At 37.8% G+C, this 27,842-nt stretch overlaps 1 protein-coding gene across 3 annotated transcripts in view; it reads right to left on the reverse strand.

Annotated features, from left to right (window-relative positions):
- Positions 1-4,056: 4,056 nt before the first annotated feature.
- The window catches only part of LOC141438812 (uncharacterized), a 114,147-nt gene continuing 90,361 nt past the window's right edge, over positions 4,057-27,842 (reverse strand). Inside the window, exons 2-4 of one of the 3 annotated variants that reach the window (XM_074102793.1) lie at positions 8,550-8,745; positions 7,863-8,004; positions 4,057-4,727 (exon numbers count right to left, since the gene is read on the reverse strand). In XM_074102793.1, coding sequence (XP_073958894.1) covers positions 4,720-4,727; positions 7,863-8,004; positions 8,550-8,681 — 282 coding nt within the window. In that variant the 5' untranslated portion in view covers positions 8,682-8,745 and the 3' untranslated portion in view covers positions 4,057-4,719. Of the gene's footprint in view, positions 8,005-8,549; positions 8,746-14,568; positions 14,678-27,842 lie in introns of those variants that run through there. The other 2 variants (XM_074102792.1, XM_074102790.1) reach the window with 2 other exon arrangements.

The following is a 27,842-nucleotide window of genomic DNA, read 5'->3' on the forward strand; positions in this document are numbered from 1 at the left end:
TTTAGTTGTAGGTAGGTACTTATACTGTAAAACGAAAAGATAAAGCTATCTTATTGGTTTCTTTGAATAATAGTAAAATATTATATAATTGTTCTTATATCGCTAGTAATAAATTAAACATCGATTTCAGATCAAAAATGAGTATCATTTTGAAGACCGGTTTGTGAGTATCACTCAATATAACATTTTCAACCACCAAACCGTTTCATAAGGAAAATTGTTGCTGGACATGTCCGAGATGTAGAGGAATTTAAGAACAAAACAGGGCAGTGTTCAATAATTCAAGCTCGCATCATAACACAAAACATCTACACTATTATTTTTCTAAATGACGCAATGTGTGAAACGGAACAGAGTAGTGACGTGGCACAACATTTTTCGGCAATTGCCGCGGTGCATTATTCAATAACAATGAACATTTAGATATTTTAAAATTTTAAACAAAACTTGCAAGATTTTGTAAACGCGGCTATTTGGAACACGGTCGCAGCCATCTTGTGCCTCTTTTGGCCAGTGCTTGTCAGTACGAGTGCGTCTGCCTTGTATACGAGTTGAGTCTCCATTACATTTTCTTTGCATTGTATTTTGTTATTGTTCATTTCTGTTGACTTTTGTTACTGTTCCTCGTTAGGTTTGTTGTTGTTTTTTGGCAAAATGCCGAAACGGTCTAAAAAGACTGTTTTGAACTCCTAGAGTCGGGAGTTTGTAATTCGTTTGAGGGATTATTTTGAGCGAGAACGAGAAAACGGTGTCCTGGTGGGCGGAAAATTGGAAAAATATTATTTTTAAATATAATGCAACTTCTCTAAAAATAGGCACTAATAACTCGTAGAAAAATCGATAGTTCACTCGATAAATGGTACATCTCTAAAATTTTCAAACTCGAAACGTCACAGAACTCATCATAGGTGAAAAATATTATAAAATTAGGTAGTTAAAAGTCCATACAAATTGCTTTGTAAATGACAGATTCATATGAGTATGACAGATGACAGAGCCAGAACTATTTCTACTTTTGGCCACCATGAGCGCTGCGATAGATTTCATCACCCCGACCTAGTACTTCGCACCCTCCCAATACCTGCACATTACAGCTCACGATAGGGGAGCTGGCCCGCACTCTACAAAGCAGCGAGGCGATTCTTTTTCGCTATGCTAGCATCATAAGAGTATCTTCTACCCGATTTATCGTGATGTAACATATTAAATACCGCAGACGATTGACATAATAATCAATAGATCTATTGTATCTGCTTCCATATCGTGAATAGGTCATGAATATATCAAACCAGTCGTTTATCTATCTGTTCGTTACTATATCACGTCTGGGTTATTGGGTATGTATGGAAAATATAGTAATAATGTAGACATGGTTTTGACACGTAAGCTTGGGCTATACCAATGGTATGACGTATGATTAATAATATAAGACAGTGATGATCAGATGGTAAATAGTAGATTGTGTAACTAGTGCGTAAAACGCGTCATTAACCTGAGCTGAGGGTTAAGTTGAGGTAAATTGGATTTTATGAATGACTTTACTTTTAACTTCGATAGCGAAAAATTTGATTAGCAAAGTTACAAATAAAATATAACTATCACAGCTAATGTAGGCTCTAAAACAAGTTAGGTTATGAACACTATGAATAATGACCGAGAAGCTTACCTAAAATATTGATCACAGTTTTATTAAACTATTTTAAATTATTCAGAAAGCCCTGCCAAATTTATATTGAATCAGAAATGTATTTTTTCCCCTCTAAAACATGTTTAAATTATGATAGACAGCTCCATAGTAGATAAATTTAAGAAAAGTAAGTTACGACGGAACTCAATGAAGCTTCTTTTTTATTTCCAGAAATAAAATTCTTGTGAACATTTTTAAAATAACGGTTATTTAATTTTCGCATTTTCTCTGCCAAAAAATATGTCAATAACTTTGTAAAGATGAAATAAAAACAACTCCCTTCATATCATCATTTTTGTTATAAATAGACAACGTAAACATGTTTACGAACTGTACTTGTATAGTCATCTTACCTACAAGTTTGTGGAAAATTTCAACCCAATCTAGTTACTAGAAGTTAATATAATAACTTACAAGATTTTAATAAAATTTTGATTATTTTCACCAAGAGGTTATAAGTATTATGATAACGGCTCGGAATAGCGACTGTCGCTAAATTATCGCAAACTGTATGACGGACGCCGCTTGTCGCCGCGCGCACTGAGTTTCGTGGTACCAGGTACTAGTTCTTGTGAAACGCGCGCGCGGGCGAGCGGATGCGGCGGCCATGTTGCCATTACGTTCTGGAATGAGATCTTATTTTCTTTTTTATACAATTAGGAAAAAGCTTAATTATCTCGACCTATATACGTCCTACTGCAGAGGACATGCCACCTCTCGCAATGAGGTCTATGGCCCTACCTATGGGAATATCACACAAGCTATTGGATTTCTTCGGAGGCATGTTCTAAAATCAAGTAAAAAAGTACGATAACATGTATGCAAAATTTCAGCTTAATAGGTAACCGGGGGACGTGGATCAAATTTAATTTGCAAGATTTGATGACAAACATCGGGACAGGTGAAACTAAATAAAAGCTTATAAAATAAAGCCATGGCGGCCTAGTGGTGTGACCTATCGCCTCTCAAGCAAAGGATCGTGGGTTCAAACCCTGGCTCGCACAAATTTCAAATATCATTTCGCACGAAATTCACGTGCGTAATGATATTTGAAATTTACTACGAGCTTTACGCATAAGCTTTACGATAAAGGAAAACATCGTAAGGAAACTTGCGTCCCTGCGAAGCTATTCAATAATAGGTACGTTTAAAATCCGCACTGGGCTCGCGTGGGAACTATGGCCCAAGTCCTCTTATTCTGAAAGAAGGCCTGTGCCCAACTGTGGGACGTATATAGGCTGGGATGAGAAATGAAAAATGCCACATCCATCCTTCGAGACGCGGGAAAAGTCGTCAGAAAAAATATGACCATAATCATTCTTGTTCATATCAGTTGTTTATGGGGAACCCTTCGTTTTATTACTGACAAGCCGGCTGGCAAAGGGTTTGGGACAATCGTGCATGATAATCATTTTGTGGTTGATCGGAACTTCTAGTGGCAGAAAAGCGACTAAAAAACTTGAGGTCCCGGGTTCAATGTCGTGTAGAAATTAGGTGTGAAAAAGACGAACGTGTTCTCGAGTTTTGGATGTTTAATACGATATTTATTCTTTCGCGATTGTGATTTTTAATAATGACTAGCTTATGCCCGCGGCTCCGCCCGCGTGGAATTTGGTTAACGCGCACTGTTCCCTCGGGAACTGTGCATTTTTCCGGGATAAAAAGTAGCCTATGTCACTCTCTGGCCCATAAACTATCTCTATGCCAAAAATCACGTCGATCCGTTGCTCCGTTTCGACGTGAAAGACGGACAAACATACAAACACAAACATACAAGCACACACATTTTCGCATTTATAATATTTAAATGGATAAATCATTTATTTAAAGTAACTTGACTGATACATAATTGTGTTAGTAAGAACTTATATATAGCTAAGTGTTAAGTTTAACCCTTTTTTTTTATTAGTTTTTTTATTTTTGGCGAAAACGAAAACGAAATTGTTGTTATTTTACGCATACTACCAATGAACTAAAAGAATTTCCTTGCTCACCCGCGACCTTACGATAAAACCCTTATCGTAAGGTCGCGGGTGAGCAAGGAAATTATTTTAGTTCATTGATATGGACCTCCGCAAAGTAACGCCTGATTCAATAAATTAGCATACTACCAATGCAATAATCTTCTTTTTGAATCATAATGATCCTCTCTCCATAGCAACCAAGCGTTTTTACTGAACTGGAGATCATTCCTTCACTCATTCATAATGTAAATGTCATTTTTACAGTTCATCCTTCGATAGTTGCCTTATATTATAAAGGTCATAGTTGAAAATTAGGGAAAATAATTACATGACCTTAAATGATATTTATAAAAAAAAAAGTCGTTTTTAAGTCTGTTTGTCTGTTTGTGACCTCATCACGTCTAAACCGCTGAACCGATGTAGATGAAATTCGGTGTACAGATCGTTTGAGTCCCGTGACCTTGCATAGTTCCCGCGGGACAGCGATCAACGAACTCTGCGCGGACGGAGTCGCGGGTAACAGGCTAGTCGGAAGATATATTCTCAATCAATCATCCCAATTCAAACCCAGACATCCTCCCACAGCTGGGAAAAGCTCATCGTACTTGTCTTTCAATGGTTCTACACTAGTAGATCATTATATACTATTTAGAATTTCATATCATTATAAAGTAGATCACTAGAAAATAACGGCTGTTTTATGCATTTCTATACAAGATGTCGCTATAACCTTTTTTTTCGACTTTGCTTGTATTGTCATTCAAACTATATTTGCATAGATATCTAATTTCCAAGTCGATGCTATTAACCGTTGAAGAGTTGCTTCCCGCGGAGACGATCCTGGCTGGACTACCAGGATGTCACTACAGATTATTATATTGTCACGCAATTTACGTTGGAAATTTCAAGTCAATCTGACTTCTGGAAGTTGGTCAAATTTAACTTGCAAGTTTTGATTACAGACAGACAGACAACGGGACAGGTGAAACTAAATAAAAGCTTGTAAAAAAATTCATGCTTACCTCGGTTTGGTTATCCTGAACATCCAGTACGTTCCTGAAAAGCTTCTCAAAAACCTGAAAGCAACTCGCAAAGTAATTTCATTTCAGATTAACATTATACATTAAAGTGTGTTTAAAATTATGTTTTGAAATTTGAAAAAGATGGATCATTTCGCTTGTCAACTTTAGAACTCAATAATATACTCTCTTTCATCATCAAGTAAACTAGAGTTCACAAACAATACAACAGGTGGTAAACGCTAACAACAGTTTTCTAATAATACCTACTGTTGAATGATTAATAAAAAACATTAACCGGCTGTTTAATTGTTGGTAAATTCTGACATTAGCTAATTAAGCTTAATTACATAACCTTATCCAGTCAAAGACTTTCTCATCTTAAGCAGGTATTCAAGGTTTAGTCAAAAAAACTAAATTGCGAATTACTCTTCATCCCTCTAACCAGCGCAGCCGAGGTAGTGCTTCCCACATAATCCGCCTCTATGACCTTTGCAGGGCGGAGTATGCGAAAGGAATATTCGCACCATCAAAGAGGTATGTCCCGACTTAAGTGGCTATGTCTTTGACTGAAATAAAATGAGTGTTCCGTCTTTGGATACTCGGGTAAAAATAATTCAGCCACAAAAGTTCAGATTTATTAAAACCAATTAATCAAGTTCTTTGATTGCATTTATATAAAATAAGATGCATAAAAAAGATTTTTAAAGAAACAATCAGTAATAAGATACACAGTAAATTGTCAGCCAACAATTTAAAGGGCATCTTTGAAATTATGAAATTAGTAGTAAAAATAAAAACAAAATATAAAAAACTCCTTTAAACACCTACTTAAAAGATAATACCTACTGTACTGTTTGCTTATTTTTGATTTTGATTTCATTCTTAGTTGCAAACAGAGAGCGCACATTTCCCGTCTTAATACTAATTCATTTGCCGTTTTTCTAAAAAAAAAAATCCAAAAGCTAACACTACCAAACGGAAATAAGTTCCCAAATTCGTATTTTAATGGAAATGAGTTTATTGGAAGCCGACCCAGATGTTTTTCCACTAATCGCAACTATTTCTTATCAAGCGGCTATCACATAAAGTAATCCAGTGACCTCAGAAAGCTAGCACGGGCCAACCACGCCCACTGGTTCACCCAGACGTCTCCCAGACAACCTAATATTATTACGACATGACTATATAACCCACTCAAACCAGGCCAGCCGAGCTCTGCCAGCCGCTATCAATTAATCATTACTTACATATGTAAATAACCATTTTTTGTCCAACAAGAATGAGCCAGAAAGTCTACATTCTAGCAATTATGTACACGGGTTGTGTCGGCCAAATGCAACCTACAACTATCCTTATTTATGGGGACTATAATGCGTCTCGAATGCACTCGGCTGGTCGTAATTCGTATCCTGACAGCATTTATTTACCCTGATGTAACGATGTGACTTCGTTTACTTATAAAGATTTTAAAATATACTTTTCAGCTTTGGTGTGCTGCTTTTGAGCTTAGATGCAAATGTCTGAACGCTACGGATTTTATGCGAGATTGTTACGTGGCAAGGTATCATGAAATGAATACAAAAAAATGAAATGAAATGAATAAAAATATTACAAATGAAATGGATACAAAATTCAGGTCTATTGCCAAGAAGACATTAATATCTCAGGCGTATTATAAAGTTAATGATTATATCACGGACAGGGATATTTGGAAATAATTCCGATCCGCATTAGCGATCCCTTCAAATAGCGAACCTACTGTGTTAAAAATAAAGTTGTGTTAAATACTTGTTATGTATAGATATATCATTTAATAATATTTAAATCTGTTTAAAAAATACCTCGTTGAGTTTTTGCCGGATTCTTCTCAACAGAGGTTTTTCCAAATCGGTGGTAGATTTTTTTTGACATTCATAAGTGCTTGTTATAGCCTAAATTAAATAAAGCTATTTTGACTTTGACTTTTAGTGTTTTGGGTAAGTCCAATAATAATTGAACTCTTGGAAAAGTTTTTTAAATTATATAAATGATGTGTTCGTACATAAAGTTGATGTTCAAAATGTTACTACATCAAAAATGACGGCAAGAGGTTATTTTTAATTAAATGCTTAAAACCTTAAAAACAAACATTTAATCGAAATGAAAATCTCTGTTCGTGACAAAAATAATGTTTTTGTCTCATTCTTTGAATACTGATAAAAAATGTGAGTAGCATCAGAGGCATTAGAATCGGCAGTATTATTTACTAAAAAAAATATTTTTAAGACGATTTTCTCTATATTTGGTTAGCACAAAAATACTAATCTAAATTAAAGAAAAAATAAATTGCGGAAAAGTAGGTAATAAAAATACGATAAAATGGCAAAAAAAAAACTTTTACATAGGTACTTAAAATAAGTTAGGTGCTATCAGAAACTAGCGTTTCTTTATTTGTAATTTAATCTGAAGTTTTGAGGCATCTTTGTAAAAACACAGAGACCATAATCGCTCATGAGTCCACACATCTCACGCTAAAACTCAAGAAGTAAGCAAAGTGGGTTTTCACAGCCCTAACACACCGCTCTACCATTCCACTGTACCGTGGAACTCTAGCTGTGCAATTTCACTGGGAATTATACAAAGCGTTCTTTAGTGCCAGATAGGACAAGGAAATACATGCTTACTAATGATTCAACGGCATCATTCATATAACAGTCAAGCTCAAAAGTAGCTTAAGTACTTTGTCACAGTACATAATACTGGGACAGTTTGAACGGTTCAAATAAGTGAGGGTAACAAAGTACTATGGAGTTCAGTAAAGTTCTTCAGCCTTTTTAGAGCTTGAGGTAAGAAAAGTGCCAAGTTAAGATGCATGGGGACTTTCTCGTATGTCTATGTAGCACTAGAGAACTAGTTTGATCACATTTAGGGGCTGTTTCACCATCCATTGATTACTTAGTGTTAACTGACGGTTAAATGTGATGCCGTCTCTATTTGTTTTGACTAGACGTCTCTATTTGTATAGACGGAGACGGCATCACATTTAACCGTCAGTTAACACTAATCAATGGATGGTGACACAGCCCCTTAGTGTGAGAAATATCGTATGCACAAATCAAAAATCCACTAAATGACTACTTTTTTTGTATTAAGCAGTTGTCTTGTAAATTATAGATTTGTGGCGTCAAATACCCTGCAACGCAATCGAACCTCTATGAGCAATGGCGATGATTTCGCGCATGCCCTCTGGATCGCGCGGCGCGGGCGCAGGGTCCGCTGCGCGCTGCAAGATTTTGCGCACCACGTCGCGAGGCGGCGCGCGCAGCGGCGTCGGCCGCGATGACAGCCCCAGCTAAAAACATATAGTTTTTTAGTTTTTGTAGGGGTTCTATAGGGGACTACAGAGAGAAAAATACAACGAAAAATTTGCGCTGGCTTCTGGCGGTTACCTTGGCTAGTATCTGTGTCTTGATCAGCTGCAGGGCTGGGATCTTGGTCTTAGTTGGTCGTGGGTGACCAGCGACCCTTGGGCTACAGGTTGCGTTGGCTACTAGCGGTTACCTTGGCTAGTATCTGTGTCTTGATCAGCTGCAGGGCTGGGATCTTGGTCTTAGTTGGTCGTGGGTGACCAGCGACCCTTGGGCTACAGGTTGCGTTGGCTACTGGCGGTTACCTTGGCTAGTATCTGTGTCTTGATGTGCTGAAGGGCTGGGATCTTGGTCTTAGTTGGTCGTGGGTGACCAGCGACCCTTGGGCTACAGGTTGCGTTGGCTACTAGCGGTTACCTTGGCTAGTATCTGTGTCTTGATGTGCTGAAGGGCTGGGATCTTGGTCTTAGTTGGTCGTGGGTGACCAGCGACCCTTGGGCTACAGGTTGCGTTGGCTACTAGCGGTTACCTTGGCTAGTATCTGTGTCTTGATGTGCTGCAGGCGGGGATGGGGCGCGGGCGGGTGCGCGGCGGTCGCCGGTGCCGGCGGCAGCCCCGGCGCGAGGGCGAGCGCCGCACACACGAGGAGCCAGGCGCGCATGGGCGCCTAGCCGAGAGGGCTCAGCCGGCGCCATTGTCGCGCCGCCAACGCGACATCTCCGCGCCTGCAACAACATTATGACTAATTAACACATCACTGATCTGAATGCTGTATACGTTACCGGAATCCACGCAATAATGCAGTGAAATAAAATATAGCGATAGGAAATGTTAGTCTGGCTAGGTAGTCTAAGGTTAGGTGCTGTGCGTCGCAAACAGCTCGACTTAGGGCCTGTTTCACCATCGATGCCGTCTCCGTCTATTCGAACAAAACAAATAGAGACGGCATCACATTTCACCGTCAGTTAACACTAATCAATGGATGGTGAGACAGCCCCTTAGTGGCGTGCAGTGAGGGTAAGCACTAGACAGCGCTATGTTGCCTACCGTCATTGCACGCCACAGACATCAGTTTTTTTAACCGACTTCAAAAAAAGGAGGTTATCAATTCAGTTGTATTTTTTTTTTGTTTATTACCTCATAACTCCGTAATTTATGAACACACTAGTGTTTACCCGCGGCTTTGCGACGTAAATCATTAGATCCAGCAACTGAATTGATGTTTCGGGATTTTTATCAATTCCCGTGGGAATTTCCGAAAATTAAATCGTGGTTTTAATTGATATTACATTAAAAGCAATCATGTCAAATTTCATGAATCTAAGCCCAGCGGTTGTTGTTTCGAGATTGTATCCCTATCCCATGGGAGTATCTGAATAAAAATTAGCCTATGTTTTATTAAAGATGTCCAGCTATCTACATACCAAATTTCATCTAAATCTGTCCAGCCGTTTTAGCGTGAAGGAGTAACAAACATACTCACTCACTCACAAACTTTCGCATTTATAATTATATAAGTAGGATTTAAACTTTTTTTTCGTTTTTCTAGGAATGCCTTCAATTAAGTCCCATAAGCACCAAATCAGGATCTGATGCAATCATCAGGATCCTAAGGAAATCGAGGGAACTCTTCAAATATTGTAGGGACACCTATGGTAATTTCGATATATTTAGTAGTAACTCTTGCATTTACTCTTGAAAATTATCATTTGGTGAAGTGGAACTGATGATGAAGACCACATTTGACCAACGAAGCGATTACTCAATGACAAGTAGGTACTTCACGGGTTGAATTTCAATTACTTGAACGCAGTTGCTAAGCAATTTAAGCTCTTCGTAATGCATAATAATATGGTGAAATGGAACGGGTGACGAAGCACCAGAAGTCTTCAATAATGAGCGTCTCTGCATCGGAAAAAGCAATTTTTCGTAAAAGGTAACGAGCAGTTGACATTAAAGTATTGTATCTTAGATCTTTTAAGCTAAAAAGCGTGAAAAAAAAATTATAACAAAAAATTTAATCGACTAAAAAAACAATGAAAATAATTTTCTATCAGTCTGAAGTCGGTGCCTCAGCACGAGCCAGCAAGAGTGATTGACACGGGTGATTGAAGCCCAATATACGCTTAGTAGGTGAGGTAGACGACTTTAGGTCCATTCTTGCTGAGGCACCGACTTCAGACTGGTGGAAAATTATTTTCATGGTTTTTTGTAGTCGGTTCAATTTTTGGTTATATATATATGTATATATTTTTATATTAAGCTAGGACTCTGAATCGTTTCAACCGCTGTTCAATACAATACGAATATTAATTATTACACACCACAAACCAGTACAGCAGTACAGTGATAAAACAATAACACAAGAACTTGACAGACATGGCAGTCTTGTTGCTTAAAAGTAATGTCTTCCGGCCAGACTTTTAATATGGAAACTGGACCGTAAGCCATATCACGTGCCTAAAGATTCTTCAACCAGTGTGTGTTGTCAGTGATGACCTATGGCTCTGAAACGTAGTCTCGTGGTGGTGGGTTCATAATCAGTGTGTGCCCTGGTTTGAATTCACGACCTCCTGCCACGTCAACCATACGGATAAACATACGAGCAAGCCAAACTTATCTCTTTACTATTATAGCTTTAAAAGCTTCTCCGCTATTTTGACGTTAAACCCCAAGTTTATTGGATTCACATCAATATTTGCGAGATCAAGTAGACGTAAGTTCGTTCACACTCGGCAAGTAGCTTGCGAGTGATAAAATTAGCACGTTATCTTAGAAAGAAAACATTTATTCGTGACAACATGAAATGAATAGACAAAAGAAAAAATATAGTTATGCATATCAAGAAATGGCCCCAAATCAGCAATGTACCTGTCTTGCGAACGGCGCTGGTCTTCCTTTGGGAACATCTGGTCATCATACATTTAAAAACCGGCCAAGAGCGTGTCGGACACGCGCGAAATAGGGTTCCGTAGCCATTACGAAAAAATTAAGTAATATTTTTGTAAGGATTTCATATTTTGTACGGAATATTCCAAGTTTAGGTATATTTTATACCTTAGGCTGCTATTTACTCATAAACTACTAATAATTCTCAAGAAAACTTAACCGTTATAGTTTTCCTTGTAAGTTTGATATACTTACTACCATCCCGAATTTTTTAAAATATTTCCACTCATCGGGTTAGATTTTAGAGGAGGGGGGGGGGGCTCGATTTTAATGAAAATTTGCACTTTAAAGTTGAATATTTCGCAAAAAGATCTCTGAATCGAAATACCGTCTTAGCAAACCCCTGTTATTTGTATAAGACCTATCCAACGATACCCCACACTATAGGGTTGGATAAGAAAAAAAAACATCCCCACTTTACGTCCATGGGAGGTACTCTAAAAAATTTTTTTTTTTAGTTTTAAATTATACCATTTTGTCGGCATAGTTTACGTATATATTCGTGCAAATTTACAGCTTTCTAGCACTGATAGTCCCTGAGCAAAGCCACGGACGGGCAGACAGACAGACAGACAGACATGGCGAAACTATAAGGGTTCCGTTTTTGCCATTTTGGCTACGGAACCCTAAAAAATACAGTTAAACACAGTGAAACCGATACAATTAGATACAATTTTAGAGTTTACTATAAACAGTTACTTTGCTTAATCGCAGTCTTATGACAGCCATGCCTTTGCAACTACTCAAGCAGAATTCATTCACTAAGTAGTATAATAAAAGTACTCTGTGATTCATTCCTAGAGCAACACAACCATCCACCATGCTACACTCGTCAACTATATCGTGTCACGTGTGTAGTCTTGTTCTAAGCATGTTAAATAAATATGATTGTTATGTATTTACGTCTAGATACCAAATTAGAGCTTTATAGTGCTAAAGATTTAGCTATCTTAGACATAAGACATACTAGAATAATTACACAAATTACAATAACCAACAAAAAGTTGGAAAATCCCCGACTTTGTCACTTCAAAGTTCAATATCTCAAAAACCGCTGAACCTATCGCTAGGAAACCCGATTTCAAATAAAGAAAACCGCATTCAAATCGGTCCACCCGCTTAAGAGCTACGGTGCCACAGACATACACACACACACAAACACACGTAGTGGTCAAACTTATAACACCCCATTTTTGCGTCGGGGGTTAAAAACGTGACTCCTCTGATGTATCGAAGGTCGTACCCAAGTAGTTAACTGTCCGTACGAGTAGCTGCCTACTATCCTACCTACTCGCCCGTGCAAACAGCCCCCCGAGCGAACCGAGACGCTGAGTTATAGCGAAGTTTTTAATCACTCTAATGAATCCAATTGATAACTTTGACCCAGTTTGGTAACGATGCTTTCACGAGCCTTTTAAGATCTGATTTTATACGCTGTCGGACGTTTATACAATGTTGAATCGTGTAGTTCTTAGGGTTACGTACCTTATAAGGAAAAAAACGGCCAAGAGCGTGTCGGACACGCCCAAGATCGTGTTCCGTAGCCATTACGAAAAAAATCAAGTTTACCTAACATTTTTCTAAGGATTTCGTATTTTGTACGGAATCTTCCACGTTTAGGTATATTTTATACCTTAGGCTGCTATTTACTCTTAAACTTCTAATAATTCTCAAGCAAACTTAGCCGTTATAGCTTTCCTTGAAAGTTTGATATTATTATACTTACCATCCTGAATTTTTTCAAATTTTTCTACCCACCGGTTTAGATTTTAGAGGGGGGGACGCTCGATTTTAATGAAAATTTGCACTTTAAAGTTGAATATTTCGCAAACAAATCACTGAATCGAAAATTCGTCTCAGCAAACCCCTAATAGTTTTAATAAACCTATCCAACGATAGCCCACATTATAGGGTTGGATGAGGAAAAAAATCACCCCCACTTTACGTCTATAGGAGGTAGTACCCTAAAAAAAATTTTTGGAATTTTTTATTGTACCATTTTGTCGGCATACTTTACATATGTATTCGTGCAAAATTACAGCTTTCTAGCACTGATAGTCTCTGAGTATAGCCGCCGACAGACAGACAGACATGGCAAAACTATAAGGGTTCCGTTTTTGCCATTTTGGCTCCGGAACCCTAAAAAGACGCGTTGGAAGCCTAATTTTTTCACTCCTTTTCCTGTCGATACCCGTCGACCGAGCCGGTCGACATCTTTTTGTGCTCTTATTGTGTGGACTTAAAGCGTTATTTGATCGGCTATGTAAATCTGATTCCGCGTCCATAGGTGTGGGGAGATCCTAAGGCGGTTCTCACACGACTCCGCACATCAAAGCGGCGTATGTTGCTGCGTTTTTTAACTTTGTTTTTATTTTAGCCCCGACGGAAAAAGAGGGCTGTTATAAGTTTGACCGCTACGTGTGTCTTTATGCGTGTGTGTGTATCTGGCTGTGTGTCTGTCTGTGGTACCGTAGCTCTAAAATGGGAAGAGCGATTTGAATGCGTTTTTTTATTTAAAATTAAGTTTTCTAGCGATGGTTCTTAGATATGTTTCATTTAAATCGGTTGAGCCGTTTTTGAGATATTAAACTTTGAAGTCGGGGGGGGGGTGTTCCCAACTGTTAGTTGGTTAGGTTATTTCTTCTGCTTCACGGCAGGATTAGCGAGCAAGATGGTGGTAGCAATCCGGGTGGACCTTGCACAAGGTCCTACCTCCTGCATAACCTTGGCAAACGAATTAACGGGAAAAAGCTAGTACTTAAATGATAAATAAATATTAATGAGGACAGTAAACTTTACACCAATTGACCTAGTTCCTAAATAAGCAAAAAGTACTAAGGTTACTCTCAAAAATCGAGAACAAACGTTTGTATTTTTAAAAGGTTTTATTTAGTTTCACCTGTCCCGTTGTCTATCTGTCTGTCTGTAATCAAATCTTGCAAGTTAAATTTGACTAACTTCCAATAGTCAGAATACAATAATCTAGTAGTGACATCCTGGTAGTCCAGCCAGGATCGTCTCCGCAGGACGAAACTCTTCAACGGTTAATAGCATCGACTTGAAATTTGGTATGCAAATGAAGTAAGTAAGTAAGTTTGGGTGACAGTCAACAAAAAGTACAGACAGCAAAAAAAGCTTATTAAAATGTTTTTTTTTATGGTTAGATTATTTCATACATACTTAATGGTGACAAACTTTTAGGATTGTATTTCATTCTGACATCAAGTCTGTTCGGTAATTGTAATTTAAAAAATATATGTAAGATTTGACATTTAATTTGATTTAAAAATTGATTTTTATTCTATTCTTTTATTTTATGTTTTGTGATTTTAATTTTAAAATATGCTTTTGTTTCCTTTCAGTGATTAAATTAATTTTTAATTTAATTTTAAACAGAACTTACTTAGTTTTAAAGTGTGTATGTACTAACAAATGAATGGATCTATGTTGTCTGATAAATAAATAAATTATTATTATTATAATTAATATCCAGATCTATGAGGTCTATGAGGGAGGCCTATGTCCCAATGCTGGGCGAAGGCCCTTTCCTTTTGATTTCCAAAAGCTATACAATAAATTAAAAAAATAGATATACTCACATGGCTACTATGTTACTCCGAAATTTCAAACAACCAGCAAAGTGAGTGAACTTTGTTCTTGTATCGAACAAAACCAACACTACTAATATCCGAGGACCGGATCGTTCGAACTCAGCTGGTGTACTGAAGGCCCTGCCTTCGAAGTGAAATATATAAGCGGCTAACAACCCACACAAATTATTATATTAAAGTATATTTAGACCCAGCAACCCCGGACTGAAAGACGTAGGTGGCAATGGAAGTGATTATAAAAGTGTTGTTACAAGCGCCTTTGATAAAAAAACGTAAAACCTCTTTTATAAGTTGTAAAGAATTGTTATATTTATGCAGCGCATTTAAAACATAAATATAACCGACGCTTCAAAAATATCCACTAGGTACGGACTTATTCCTATGTAAGAAGGCTGTGCTAACATATTTTTAGACTAGCATAGAGTGAACTACTCGTATAGTCCAGTGGTTAGAAAACCTGCCAACAAAACTAGAGGTTCCGGGTTCGATCCCCGGGCGGTGCAGATATTTGTATGAAAAATACGAATGATTGTTCTCAAGTTTTGGGTGTTTAATATGTATTTAAGTATCTTTACCCATTGCATAGTACTCATAACACAAGCTTTACTTATTTGAGACTAGGTCAAGTGGTGTCACGTGTCCCGTGATATTCATTGTTATAACCTATTTCATTTATATATCTTTTTACACTATGCAGGGGGGCTACTACGAAATTCGAAAATCTAGTATTAAGTAAAATAAGTAAATATCACGGGACAATTCACACCAATTGACCTAGTTCCAAAGTAAGCTTAGCAAAGCTTATATCTACTAAGCAACGGATAAATATAATTATATAGATAGATACATACTTAAATACATATTAAACACCCAAGACCCGAGAACAAACATTCGTATTTTTCATAGAAATATCTGTCCCGACACGGGAATCGAACCCGGGACCTCAAGCTTCGTAGTCAGGTTCTCTAACCGCTAGGCCATCTGGTCGTCAATCGAATAAATTATATTTCTATTTCTACCCTTATACGCTCTAGCCACTTCTAGATAACCGCCATTGCTCCCCGTTCGCCCCGTGTGGGCGAGACTTGTTTAAGATCACGGTATCAAAGGATGAAAGCGTACAAACACACCCCGGTACGCCCAGATGCTAAAGTTCACCAATGAATTTTTATTAGTCTGTGTCAGGGGCGTTAAGCCAAACGGTCTTTGAACAAGTTTGGAGAGGTAATTTGATAAATCAATTTGAGGTGATAAATACTGGCAGGGTTTTTATTATTTGATTGATTTAAGGGTTAATTATGTTAGATTTGTGTATTTTGAGAAGACTCCGTTGTTACGCACAAATTATCTACTAGAAGGGAGCAGTCTTAAACGCATCTATTGTACTGCGATTTTTACAAATTTTAGACGCGATTAATATTACTACAAGATTTTCTTTACTTTGCCATGTTTATTTATTTGTTAGCGTCAAATTTTTAAAGCTAAACTTGACCCACTTTCTGCGGTCCAATTGACTTGAAATTTGACATAAATATGCAAATTTGGTGACAGTACAATAATCTGGTAGTGACATATTAGTGGTCCTGCCAAGACCGTCTCCTCAGGAGGGAACTCCTCAATGGTTAATAAGTCTTTGAATTTTCCCTTTTTCATACAAATTAAATACTGCTATCAATGTAAACCATTCTAGAACACAACAGAACTGACGTCGCCTGTTACGCTACAAACTTTTTAATTTACATTGCATCGTCGAAGAAACTTAAAAGTGTAATAAAATTTAAAAAACTAACTATTTTTAAAAGTCACTGATCTAATGTTGTTCAGTTTGACGGGGACGATTTATGTTTTAATTTTTTGCTCGTATTACAGGCCACACCAGGTAAATTAATTGGGTCTTATCTTAAGCGTTAATCGTCCTAATGATGGTATTGATGATGACTTTATGTTCATCTAATGAGTGGTTATTATGGATAAGTATGCCTCTAATTTGTGTAATGCCCATTCATGTTAAATGTAACAAGGTGCCATGTAGATTGCTTCATTCTACAAAATTTCTATAGTAGATTATTGTCGTGGCCTGGAAGTAGGCAATTGATGGCTGAGTATATGAAACGGACGATGCGAACGTTTAATTAATACGAAGCCACAATTGCCATTACAGCCGAGACTAATATAAAGCTTTTCTCAAAAATGGTGAATAATTCTGAAATAGAATAAACTTTTTCCCAAAAAATATTATAAAATTTGATTTTATTCCAATATTTTTCTTATGCTTTCCCGCCTTTTTTCATTAAAAATAAACTGCAGGTGTATTTTTCCACCGAAAACACCACAAGCTATTTCAGACCCAATAGAAAAAGTCCGGAGTTCCAACAAAATATCTGATACCGGCCATTAGACTTGGCTGTATACGACTTGTGCAAACATTTCCATGGCCATTTCACCTTTAAAAAAAATTGACTGATTGCAGGCGCGCTAATTCATTATTGTCGAGCTAGCGCGCCTGCAATCTTTTTACTTTTTTAATTTTTCGCTGACCATAAACTATGCACTTCACCTTCTGATATGTAAAGAATATTGTCAACTTGTACGGTCATTTTTGAGAAATAGTTATTTGTGTCACAAGGAGCAAAATGGTGTATTTACGGCGAGGGCGTACATTGAATCCAGAATGTAGCGAAGGATTCTACAATAGAATCCTGAGCGTAGCGAGGGATTCTAAAGTAGAATCCTGAGCGTAATGAGGGATTCAAGTGTTAACGCCCAAGATGAAAATATTTTTGCTACCGAGTGGTCACACAAACTTTTCACACCGAGCATTAAGAGACTTGAAAAAAACAATTTCTAAATATTATTAAAGAACAACCAGCAAATGGCGTGGCTTTACAATTATCAACTTCAAAAAATTGCATTTGCAATAAAATACTTAGAAAAGCCTTGAACAGAAAAGTTGCACTTTGCTCCCTCTCGTCAGGGAGGAAAGTTACTCTAACATATATCTAGTTTCATATCAATACAAAACCTTTTTAATAAACAACTTCGTAAAAGTTTCAATCAAACAGTGTTCTATTTAATTGTCAGTGTTTGTCAGTGCCAGGTAGTGGTAGGGTTGCGATTATGTTTAGCAGGTTGACAGGTTGACGCAGTATGTCCTACTCAATCGGTAAATCAGATAAGCGCTCATACTGAGCAAGGAAAATAGATCTTAGGGTGACAAACCTTTTTCTACTCCGACTGTTTGTTTAAAATTTCAATGTATTAATGTTAGCAAATAATAATAATAATATCATGGGACACTTGACACCAATTGACCTAGTCCCAAACTAAGCAAAGCTTGTACTATGGATACTAGGTAAGGGATAAACATACTTATATAAATATTTACTTAAATACATATTAACCATCCAAGACCCGAGAACAAACATTCGTATTATTCATACAAATATCTGCCCGGCCGGGAATCGAACCAGGGACCTCAAACTTTGTAGTCAGGTTCTCTAAATTAAACCACTAGGCCATCCGGTCATCTAAAGTAATTAAAACATAGAGCATACTCCTCAAACTGAACAACATTAGTTCAGCGACCTTTAAAAATAATTAGTTTTTTAATTTTTTTTTTTTTTTATACGGCTGGAAGGCAAACGAGCAAGTGGGTCTCCTGATGGTAAGAGGTCACCACCGCCCATAAACATCTGCAACACCAGGGGTAATGCAAACGCGTTGCCAACCTAGAGGCCTAAGATGGTATACCTCACGTGCCAGTAATTTCACCGGCTGTCTTACTCTCCACGCCGAAACACAACAATGCAAGCACTGCTGCTTCACGGCAGGATTAGCGAGCAAGATGGTGGTAGCAATCCGGGCGGACCTTGCACAAGGTCCTACCACCTGCAAACACTATACACAACACACACACTATACTATATTACACTTTAAAGTTTATTCGAAGAAGCAATGTAAAGCAAAATGCTTGATGTTTGTAGCGTGACAGGCGACGTCAGTTGTATTTTAGGATGGCGTGCATTGATAGCAGTATTTAATTTGTATGAAAAAAGGAAAATACAAAGACTCCATTATTTTTTAAAGTCGCTGAACTAATGTAGTTATTGTTATTATTATTTCTTAGTATTTTTACTTTTAAGTAAATAATTAATCTTGTTTGACGCAAACGCAATACAAGTTCTTGTAATTTCACTTTTTGTAAACTACAATTTATGATTAACGACGTAATACTTTAATGAATAGATAAACTAAACCAATAAAGCCCAGTCTTCCAAAGTAGTTTAAACACTGATACGATGGCATACCAGATTGTACCAAAGTTTAAGCTGTTTAGTAAGTATATGTATATGTTTTCTGAACCTATGTATGTATGGTCTAGTTTTAATATTAGGTTTACCTATAGACGTATATCTTAACCTTGTTTGCTAAGTAACATGAGACGAGAGAGTTCGTAGGCTTTCCAATATCTCCAAAAACAAAACTAATCTATTTTAGTGTGTCAATTCAATGATAAATGAGTGTATTAATAAGAATTCTATAAATATAAATGTTTTGCTATATCAAACATAGCGATTTATGTGACGTCATTTGCTCTATTGTTAGGGTTCGGTAACCGATGGGAGACTAGATTTTTTTTCTTTAACGCTGTAATTTTTATTCATTAATAAATAATAAGTAATAAATTAATAAATGTCACTAAACCGTTCGTCCGTCCGTATTTCTGACCGTCATAGAGCTATATCTAAAGAACTATATTAACATAATAGTACATAACTACATAATAACTGTATTAATATAATAACATATAATAATTTTATGACATAATATGGATTCTTGTGATAATTTTTTTTATTTTTATTTTGCGTTGCTCTAATCGATCTGCCGTATTGTTTTTCAGGTACATCGTGATATGCCTGGCCAACTTTTAGGCATATCGTGAAATGGTCGTGAATTGGCGGATTTTACGATCGGCCGCCGACAGAGACACCGCGTAAATTTTGATATGCGCCTACTTTGCACGGAGACCTCTTTGCGCCAGGCCGATTCGTGCTTGGTCGGTTTATTTAGGGTTCGGTACACATAGCTTGCAAACGGTACCCTGGTACTAACTCTTAGAAAGGCGTCTTTACGGGCTCATAGCGTGTACAAAAATTGGTCTAATCTATCTGCCTATCCTGTTTTAACACACCTACGCGTTTTGTCTCGCTTCTCTTTCTTTTGAAATTGAGCAAACCCTTTTCCGAGCTTGTTTATTAAAACCTAAATTTATTACATTCAATATCCTCTAAACCTTAAACTTGTTAGTTATCTAATTATCCACCCCACTTCCTAACTTTGTACATGAATAATACCCCCCTCTGAATTGATATGGGAACATAAATCGCGATTGTGCTGCCCCAGTTTCGGACGCTGCATCCGGGAACTTTATTGTTACAGTGGAATAATGTTGAAGAACCAGCGAAGACTATGTCGGGTTTGTATAAAAGGATTTCGTATAATTAATAGAAGCCTTATAATGATGATGAGATATCCGTACTAATATTATAAATGTGAAAGTGTGTCTGTATGTTTGTCCGTCTTTCAAGTCGAAACGGACCGACGGATTGACGTGATGTAAGGGATAGTTTATGGGCCAGAGAGTGACATAAGATATCGTTCCCGAGGGAACAGCGCGCGATAATCGAATTCCACGTGGACGAAGCCGTGGGCAAAAGCTATAGAATTATAGTTTCTCCGGTCTGGCTACATTGTTGTTAAAATATCCAACAAATATTCAAATAGATCACGTAACCTTTGAAACGGAATATACGAACAAGACTACGTCTCTGTCGTTACTATGTTTCATCGTAAACAGCAATTGCAAAGCAGTGACATAAAAGTTGTTAGGTAAGGCAGATCGAGGCGGAGATGGCGAGATAACCAGTAGGGCTACTACGAAATTCAAAAATCGAAGTTTGTATCGTACCTTCCCGATGACACTAATATTATTTCTTAAGAGAGTGAAAGGAACGATACGATACGCCCTAATGGACTGGACGCAGAACTGAGCGAATGGACAAATACAGCTTTGGATAGGGAGATGTGGTAATCAAGGAGGCCTTTACTTACGAGTAGCAGTGGGACACAGATATAGGCTAAAAATAATCATAAAGCCGAGTTTAGACTTGCAAGAAAAATCGTGCAAGTTGCATTACATTGCGGCGCTCGATTAACCACTACAAACTCGTTGGCTTTACGGCCTCGCGATATAATGTAACTTGCACGATTTTTCTTGCAAGTCTAAACTCGGCTTAACAATATAACCTAGAGCAGTTTCAAATGCGTGTCTTTATTTTTTTTATGAAAGGGAGGCAAACGAGCAAGAGGTTCATCTGATAGGAAATGATCACTAGCGCTCATGGAGTACCAACTACTCAAGGAGAGTCATTGGTCCGTTGCCGGCCCTTTAGACCCAGTCCAGACGGAGACGGTAGACACTCGTGCGTTCCCGAGGTACTAGAGCTACATACATCCCGTCCAGAAGCTCTCGCTATGGAAACGCGCGAAAATCTCGCAAACAAAATGATCCGTCTTGACAGGGTCTTAAAAAAGTATAAGAGCCTGTCCAGACGGAGCGTTATGCACGCGAGGGCACTCGCGCGTAGACAATCGCCCTTTTCCGAGTACTATATAGAACTCAAACACCCCGTCCAGATGCTCTCGCGCGCTTCCATCGCGTGAGCATCTGGACGGGGTGTACCTATAATGTAGCTCTAGTACTTCGGGAACGCGCGAGTGTCTACGCCAAAATATCCTGAAAGAATTCAAAGACATCCATCCATTAATTAACAGATCAATGACCTTGAAATCCATGTTACGTATCCAAATTGGCAAATAAAAACGATGCATGTACTCCAGAAAGCACTGACCTGATGAGTTTTTGTGTTAGTTTAGTTAGTTAGTTTCAAGTAGAATAACATGGAAACTTTGCTAAACAGGAATATCGTTATATAACAAGCAGACAAAATAACAATTGGGTAGATTATTTGACGACCGTACCTATAGCCCAATAGTTAGGGCACCTGACTACGAAGCTTGACGTTCCGGCTTCAATCCCCGGTCGGGGCATTCAAGTTTGGGTGTTTTGAATTCTAAATAACAAGTGCGATCATTTCGTATTTAAAATTTATATAACTTGACCGCATTATTTCGCGGTAGAGCAAATAAGACTATCCATTTTTATTTTTAATATGGACTTCCCCAAAATAACGCCTGCAGTACGAGTAGACATTAAAAATTTATAATATCTTTCGTGACATATACACAATAGATTGATAAGTAGGTAGGTTAAGATTGTTTTTTGTTTTTTTTTTGTATTTTTTATTTCAATTCCAAATTTTTACTTTTACGGTCATCCCGTAAAACCTACCTGTTGGTCAACAGTGGTGTAGCGGTATAGCACGCGGTACGGAATACCGAGGACCTGGGTTCGATTCCCAGTGTTGGTCTTATTTTTCTGGTTTTTCTGTGCATCTTTATTTCAGTTTGTATTTTCAATTTAAGTAGGTAGGTATAAAAATGATCAAACGTTATCTTTCATTTCGTAACTTATCTACCCTAATTACTTCTCAAATTGTAACTGGAACTGCTATTTGAGTTTCTTATAATGGAATTTGTGACGTCCGTTTATCTTTGGTAGTCGATTGATTGATCATTCTTCGAGATATCGTCTGAACTTCGCAGACGGCATTGTCCTAGGATGATAGAGAAACTTGATTTGAACAAAAAAGGTAGCTCTTGTAACTTGAAAGATAGGCCAAATCGTCTGAAAAGATATTTCCATTATTTTCATTAACATCTGGTATCATGGTGGTTTGTGTTGCTCTGATGATGGACTTTGGTTGAGTTCGAAACGTTTGGGTGTGTGCGATGGGTGTTCTTACAGCGTGGAGGAGGAAGGGCTGCATGAAACTTTGTTGCATAGTTATCGTAAGGTCGTGGATGAGCACATTTTTTTTACGAGTCTTTAAAATGGGCATCAAAAACAATACAACCGAATTGATATCCTCCTCCTTTTTTGAAGTCAATTAAAAAGTAACGCCTGATTCAAAAACAGACTTTTCTATCTCAGTCTACTTATCATTCTGTTGATGGGTGTTTAATTAATGTTATTATATTAGGTCTTGTCCGCGTCTTCGTCTGGCAACAATTATTTTACCGCTATTCCGTAGGATCTACGCACGACCTTTTTCGGGATAAAAACTATTTTTATGTCCTCTCCAGGGCCTCAGACTATCTCCATACTAGATTCCTTCTGAATCGGTTCAGCGTAAGTTACGACGTAAGTTTTTATCTTAGTGTATTGTAATTTTTTAATTAAGTATTTTTTTACCTCTTGTAATTGTAATTTTTGTTGATCTATTGTTTATAAAACGCTATCCTAACCTAACACAGTTTCTAAGCAATTACTAACGTTTTTTTTATGGATGACTTTCCAAAATAAAGAGATTTGAATTTAAGTGTCAAAAAAACCAGATTGTCTTGTCTCGAGCCCAGGCACACACTTCTCATTTTTTCCCAATTTATGTGCTAATTTTATCTCAAGCTTAACGATGAAGGATAACATCGTGAGGAAACCTGTCCACACCGGTCAAGTGGAAACTAAGGCCCAGGGCCACTCATTCTGAGAGCCTTTACTCTGCAATGGGACGTATAGAGATGATGATGATAATGTCAAAATACCAAGAGCGATTCAAATGCTAGTTGAAATATTCAATGAAGCAACAACAAGTTATTAAACTGATAAACCCAAATTAACTAAAACAAATGAGCTACAGCCCTCCACGCATCCTTCCGATACTCATCCGCCACCCAACAGTAATGAAACAACCATAAATCTCATTTACAAATGTGCATAACTGTGCTTTTTACCCGTCTCTCCCCTTACGGGGCATCTACTACGCGTCACCAGCACTAAACGAACACTTTTTTCTTTCCTAGTACATTGCGTGTTTGCTAACTAAACATTGCGCGTTGAGCGTATCAACAGTGCAATGACTAGTGAAACGCTCGAAGCGCCAGTCGTGTCTATTATAACCAGGTCGTTACATTCGAGGCAAAACCAACCTTAACATTTAAGCGAACGCATCAAAGTCTGTTGAAAACTGCTTAAGTAAGCTGCCTCCGGTTTTTGTATGAAAATGGTAATAAAAACGAGGAGAGCAGGGTCGATTTTTGTATGGTTAATAAAAGTAGTAAAATACATTACGTCGTTTAAATCTATGAATGATTATAGTTAGTTTCCGATCCCGGTTTCTTGCTTCCTTTAGGTCAGATGCTATCAATTGGGTAGGGGAGCGGATTTCTTTACAATTTGGTCTGTGTTTTGTATGTTCCTGAATCATCATCATCATCATGTGTCCCACTGCTGGGCACAGGCATTTATTATTGAGACGGCTTGAGCCGTAGTTCCCACGCGGGCCCAGAGCGTTTGGGAACTTCACACACACCATTGCTTTGCTAGTTTGTGCAGTTGTTATGTTCCCGAATGAGTGCCTTCGTCAAAATGTCGACAGTGCATCAGCGAAGTAGCTTATAGGTACTTATTTTAAGGAATAAAGACTTCTAGTAAATATATGAGGGCTAGTGGACGCTCAACCTAAGGCGGCTAATGGAAATCGATAATGTTTTTATATTTAGAATGGGAGGTTGTAACGAGCACATGCATTTCTGATGCGAGTGAACCACGCCACTTACAGTATCATCCCAGCCTACATACGTCCCACTGCTGGGCACAGGGCTCCTCTCAGAATAAGAGGGCTGAGGCTTTCATTCACACCATTGAATTGCGTCACAGGTTAGTTCATGCTTGCTCACGATTTCTTCACCATAAAGGTCGAGGTAAATTTGAAATGTAATTACGAACATGGATTTTTAAAAAGTCAGGTATACAAGCTCGGGTTTGAACCCATGACGGCTTGAGAGGTTATAGGTCAAATTACTTGGTCACTACGAATTTTTTCCACTACTTATACTATAAATGAGGGGAAACGCAAGACGTCCGAGAGACGTCCTGTGAAAGTGACAATCCAATGACAAAGTGTAATCAAATAAAATGTAATAATTTAGATGTTTGTTAGCGTATTACAGATTTTTGTTACAACCAACTTTAAGGGGCTGTTTCATTCACCATCCATGGATTAGTGTTAACTGACGGTTAAATGTGATAACCGTCAGTTAACACTAATCAATGGATGGTGAAACAGCCCCTAAGAGTAGTTATATAGTAAAGGTACTAAACATACTTTCATTTCCTTATAAAATACAATACAGTACAATTACTCTTTATTGAACACCAGAAATAGTAAGCGATACAGAAAACAGGTATACAGAGAAAATTACAAGGTAAGCAATAGGCGGCCTTATCGCTTAAGAGCGATCTCCCAGGCAACCTAAAATATTATAATTCCTAGTTTGTTTTTATTCAAAACGTCGCACTTGCTGACCTGACAGCTGTCTCAGTACCGCTTTTCCCTCATTTGAAATTAATCTACGCAAACCATTGCTGCTTAAAAATTTTAAACGCTAATTGCAAAGGCTGAACTTAAAATTAAAGCACTCGGTTGTTTTATGCGATAACGCTGCGTTAAACGCAATGCGTTTTTGACTCACATCAATTTTGTATCAGATAATTTATGCGCTTGCCTCTGCGCTCCGAAGACGTCCACTGCTGAACAAAGGCCTCCCCCTTAGAACGCCAAAATGAACGATAACTCGCAACTTGCATCCACTGGTTTCCCGCAACTCTCACGGTGTCGTCAGTCCACCTGGTGGGAGGACTGCCAACGCTTCGTCTTCCGCTTCGTGGTCGCCACTCGAGGACTTTTCTCCCCCAACGGTTATCTGTTCTTCGAGCGATGTGGCCCGCCCACTGCCACTTCAACTTGCTTATTTTTCCTGCTATGTTGGTAATTAGATTATTTGATGCAAATTGATGTGCGTCAAACGCATTGCGTTTAAGTTTAACGCAGCGTTTATCACATAAAACAACCGAACGCTTATTGCAATTGACAGTACTAAAACTAACATTTGGATACTTTTTAGTGTTAAGGTAAACGTCCACTAGGACACGGTAATGACCAATAGACGACACCCTGCTGTCATCCCTATAAATTACTAATGACATTAATTAGATTAAAGATGTCAACTATTAGGACAGCGACGAGCACTGGTACGTTTACCTTGCATACCTAATTATTTTATAAAACTAATTGGCTCCGGAATGGAAGGAAAATAATAAGTCTACATTTTTTACTGAAACATATTTAAAGTGTGATTATTAGGGCCTTCAATAACTACTCTTAAAGTTTAAGGTTGTATCAAAAATACACGCTGTATACAAAAAAATACACGCTGTATACAAAAAAATACACGCTGTATACAAAAAATACACGCTGTATACAAAAAAATACACGCTGTATACAAAAAAATACACGCTGTATACAAAAAAATACACGCTGTATACAAAAAAATCGTCACAGTAAGCATGCAACCTTATAACAAATGAGAAAATGTTATGAAGTGATAAGAAACTCAAATGATACTTACCTGCCTTGTCATGAACGTAAATTGGAGCCTTTACAATAACCTATTACGTTTAATAGTATGTTGAACCTTTGATATCGTTAACCACTTAGGGATAATTTAAGAGTGAGTTCATCAAGTTTCTTGACAAGTTCGTATGTGGCACTCGTTAAAACCGTGTTAAAAACTTGCACTTTAAAGTTGTATACAATACAATACAAAGACTCTTTATTGTACACCAGACATATTAAGCGATACAGAAAACAGATACACAGAGAAAAAATTACAAGGTGAGCAATAGGCGGCCTTATCGCTTAAGAGCAATATATCGCAAACAGTTCACTAATTCGAAAAATCGTCTTGCACAACCCCCCTGTTTAAAAGACCTATCCTATTTACCCCACATTATAGGAATAGACGAGAAAAAATCCCCCTCCCCCCTCTTTACAATGTCAATATTATTAAAATTAAGTCTATAAAATGTATAAACATTAGGTTCTCTATTTTTTTTCGTTCATTGCAACACGATGATTGAGGGTTATCTGCAAAACATCTGGTTTGAATTTGAATTTAAATCTCTAATGTGTAAGCATTGCTTATTACTCAGTAATATTGGTTCAGTAAAAATGCTGTTTCTATTACCATATCTGTTGATATGATAGTAATTCCTTAAACTAATGGTAGGTGTATTGCAGGTGTTAGGACCTTGTGCAAGGTCCGCCCGGATTGCTACCACCATCTTGCTCGCTAATCCTGCCGTGAAGCAGCAGTGCTTGCACTGTTGTGTTTCGGCGTGGAGAGTAAGACAGCCGGTGAAATTACTGGCACTTGAGGTATACCATCTTATGCCTCTAGGTTGGCAACGCATCTGCAATACCCCTGGTGTTGCAGATGTTTATGGGCGGAGGTAATCTCTTACCATCAGGAGACCCACTTGCTCGTTTGCCATCCAGTAAAATAAAAAAAAAACCTTGCTTTGACCAGGATTTTTGTAGACAACCCACTCGCGATATTAAATATATACTTTTGCACTCAATCCCACTAATATCGCACTCCTAGATCTAGAACACCGAATAAACTCGAAATAATGTACCATTTTAATTTCGAATTAATTCAACTTATGGAAGGACTAAATTAAAATGGTGCATTATTTTGATTTGACATGCTGTTGATCTGGTGGATATTATAAATGCGAAAGTTTGTAAGTCTATCTGTTTGTTTGTTACCTTTTTACGTCTAAACCGTTGAACAGATTTAGATGAAATTTGGATAAGCAAAGTTTGAGTTCAGGAAAAGGACATAAGTTTTTATCACGAAAAATTGCATAGTTCCCGCGCGCCAAGCGGATGGAGTCGCAAGCAACAACTAGTTTACTGTTTTTTTTATTTATTTATCCGTTTAATAAATGAGTAAATGTCGTTCTTCAACGGATCCTCTTTTACAAGGACAGTGGTTAGCACCCGGGTAAGCTACCGAAAGTTTTATTTACGAAACGTGTTAATACCATCAATTCTATCCATCCTAGTCTAGTATAGGGCCTAAAAATCAATCCGAAGGGCCTAAAGTCCTTAACCTTCGAGATCAGACAGCCTTGAGTGGCGCCAGCCGGTCTGGGCTGGAGGGGGGGGGGGGAGAGGGCTGTTTGGGTGTGGGCATGAGTCTACGAGCTTCTGGCCTGTGGTTTGTCGGACTGAGGG

This window comes from Choristoneura fumiferana, chromosome 19, assembly GCF_025370935.1.
Source record: "Choristoneura fumiferana chromosome 19, NRCan_CFum_1, whole genome shotgun sequence".
Classification (NCBI taxonomy): Eukaryota; Metazoa; Arthropoda; class Insecta; order Lepidoptera; family Tortricidae; genus Choristoneura; species Choristoneura fumiferana.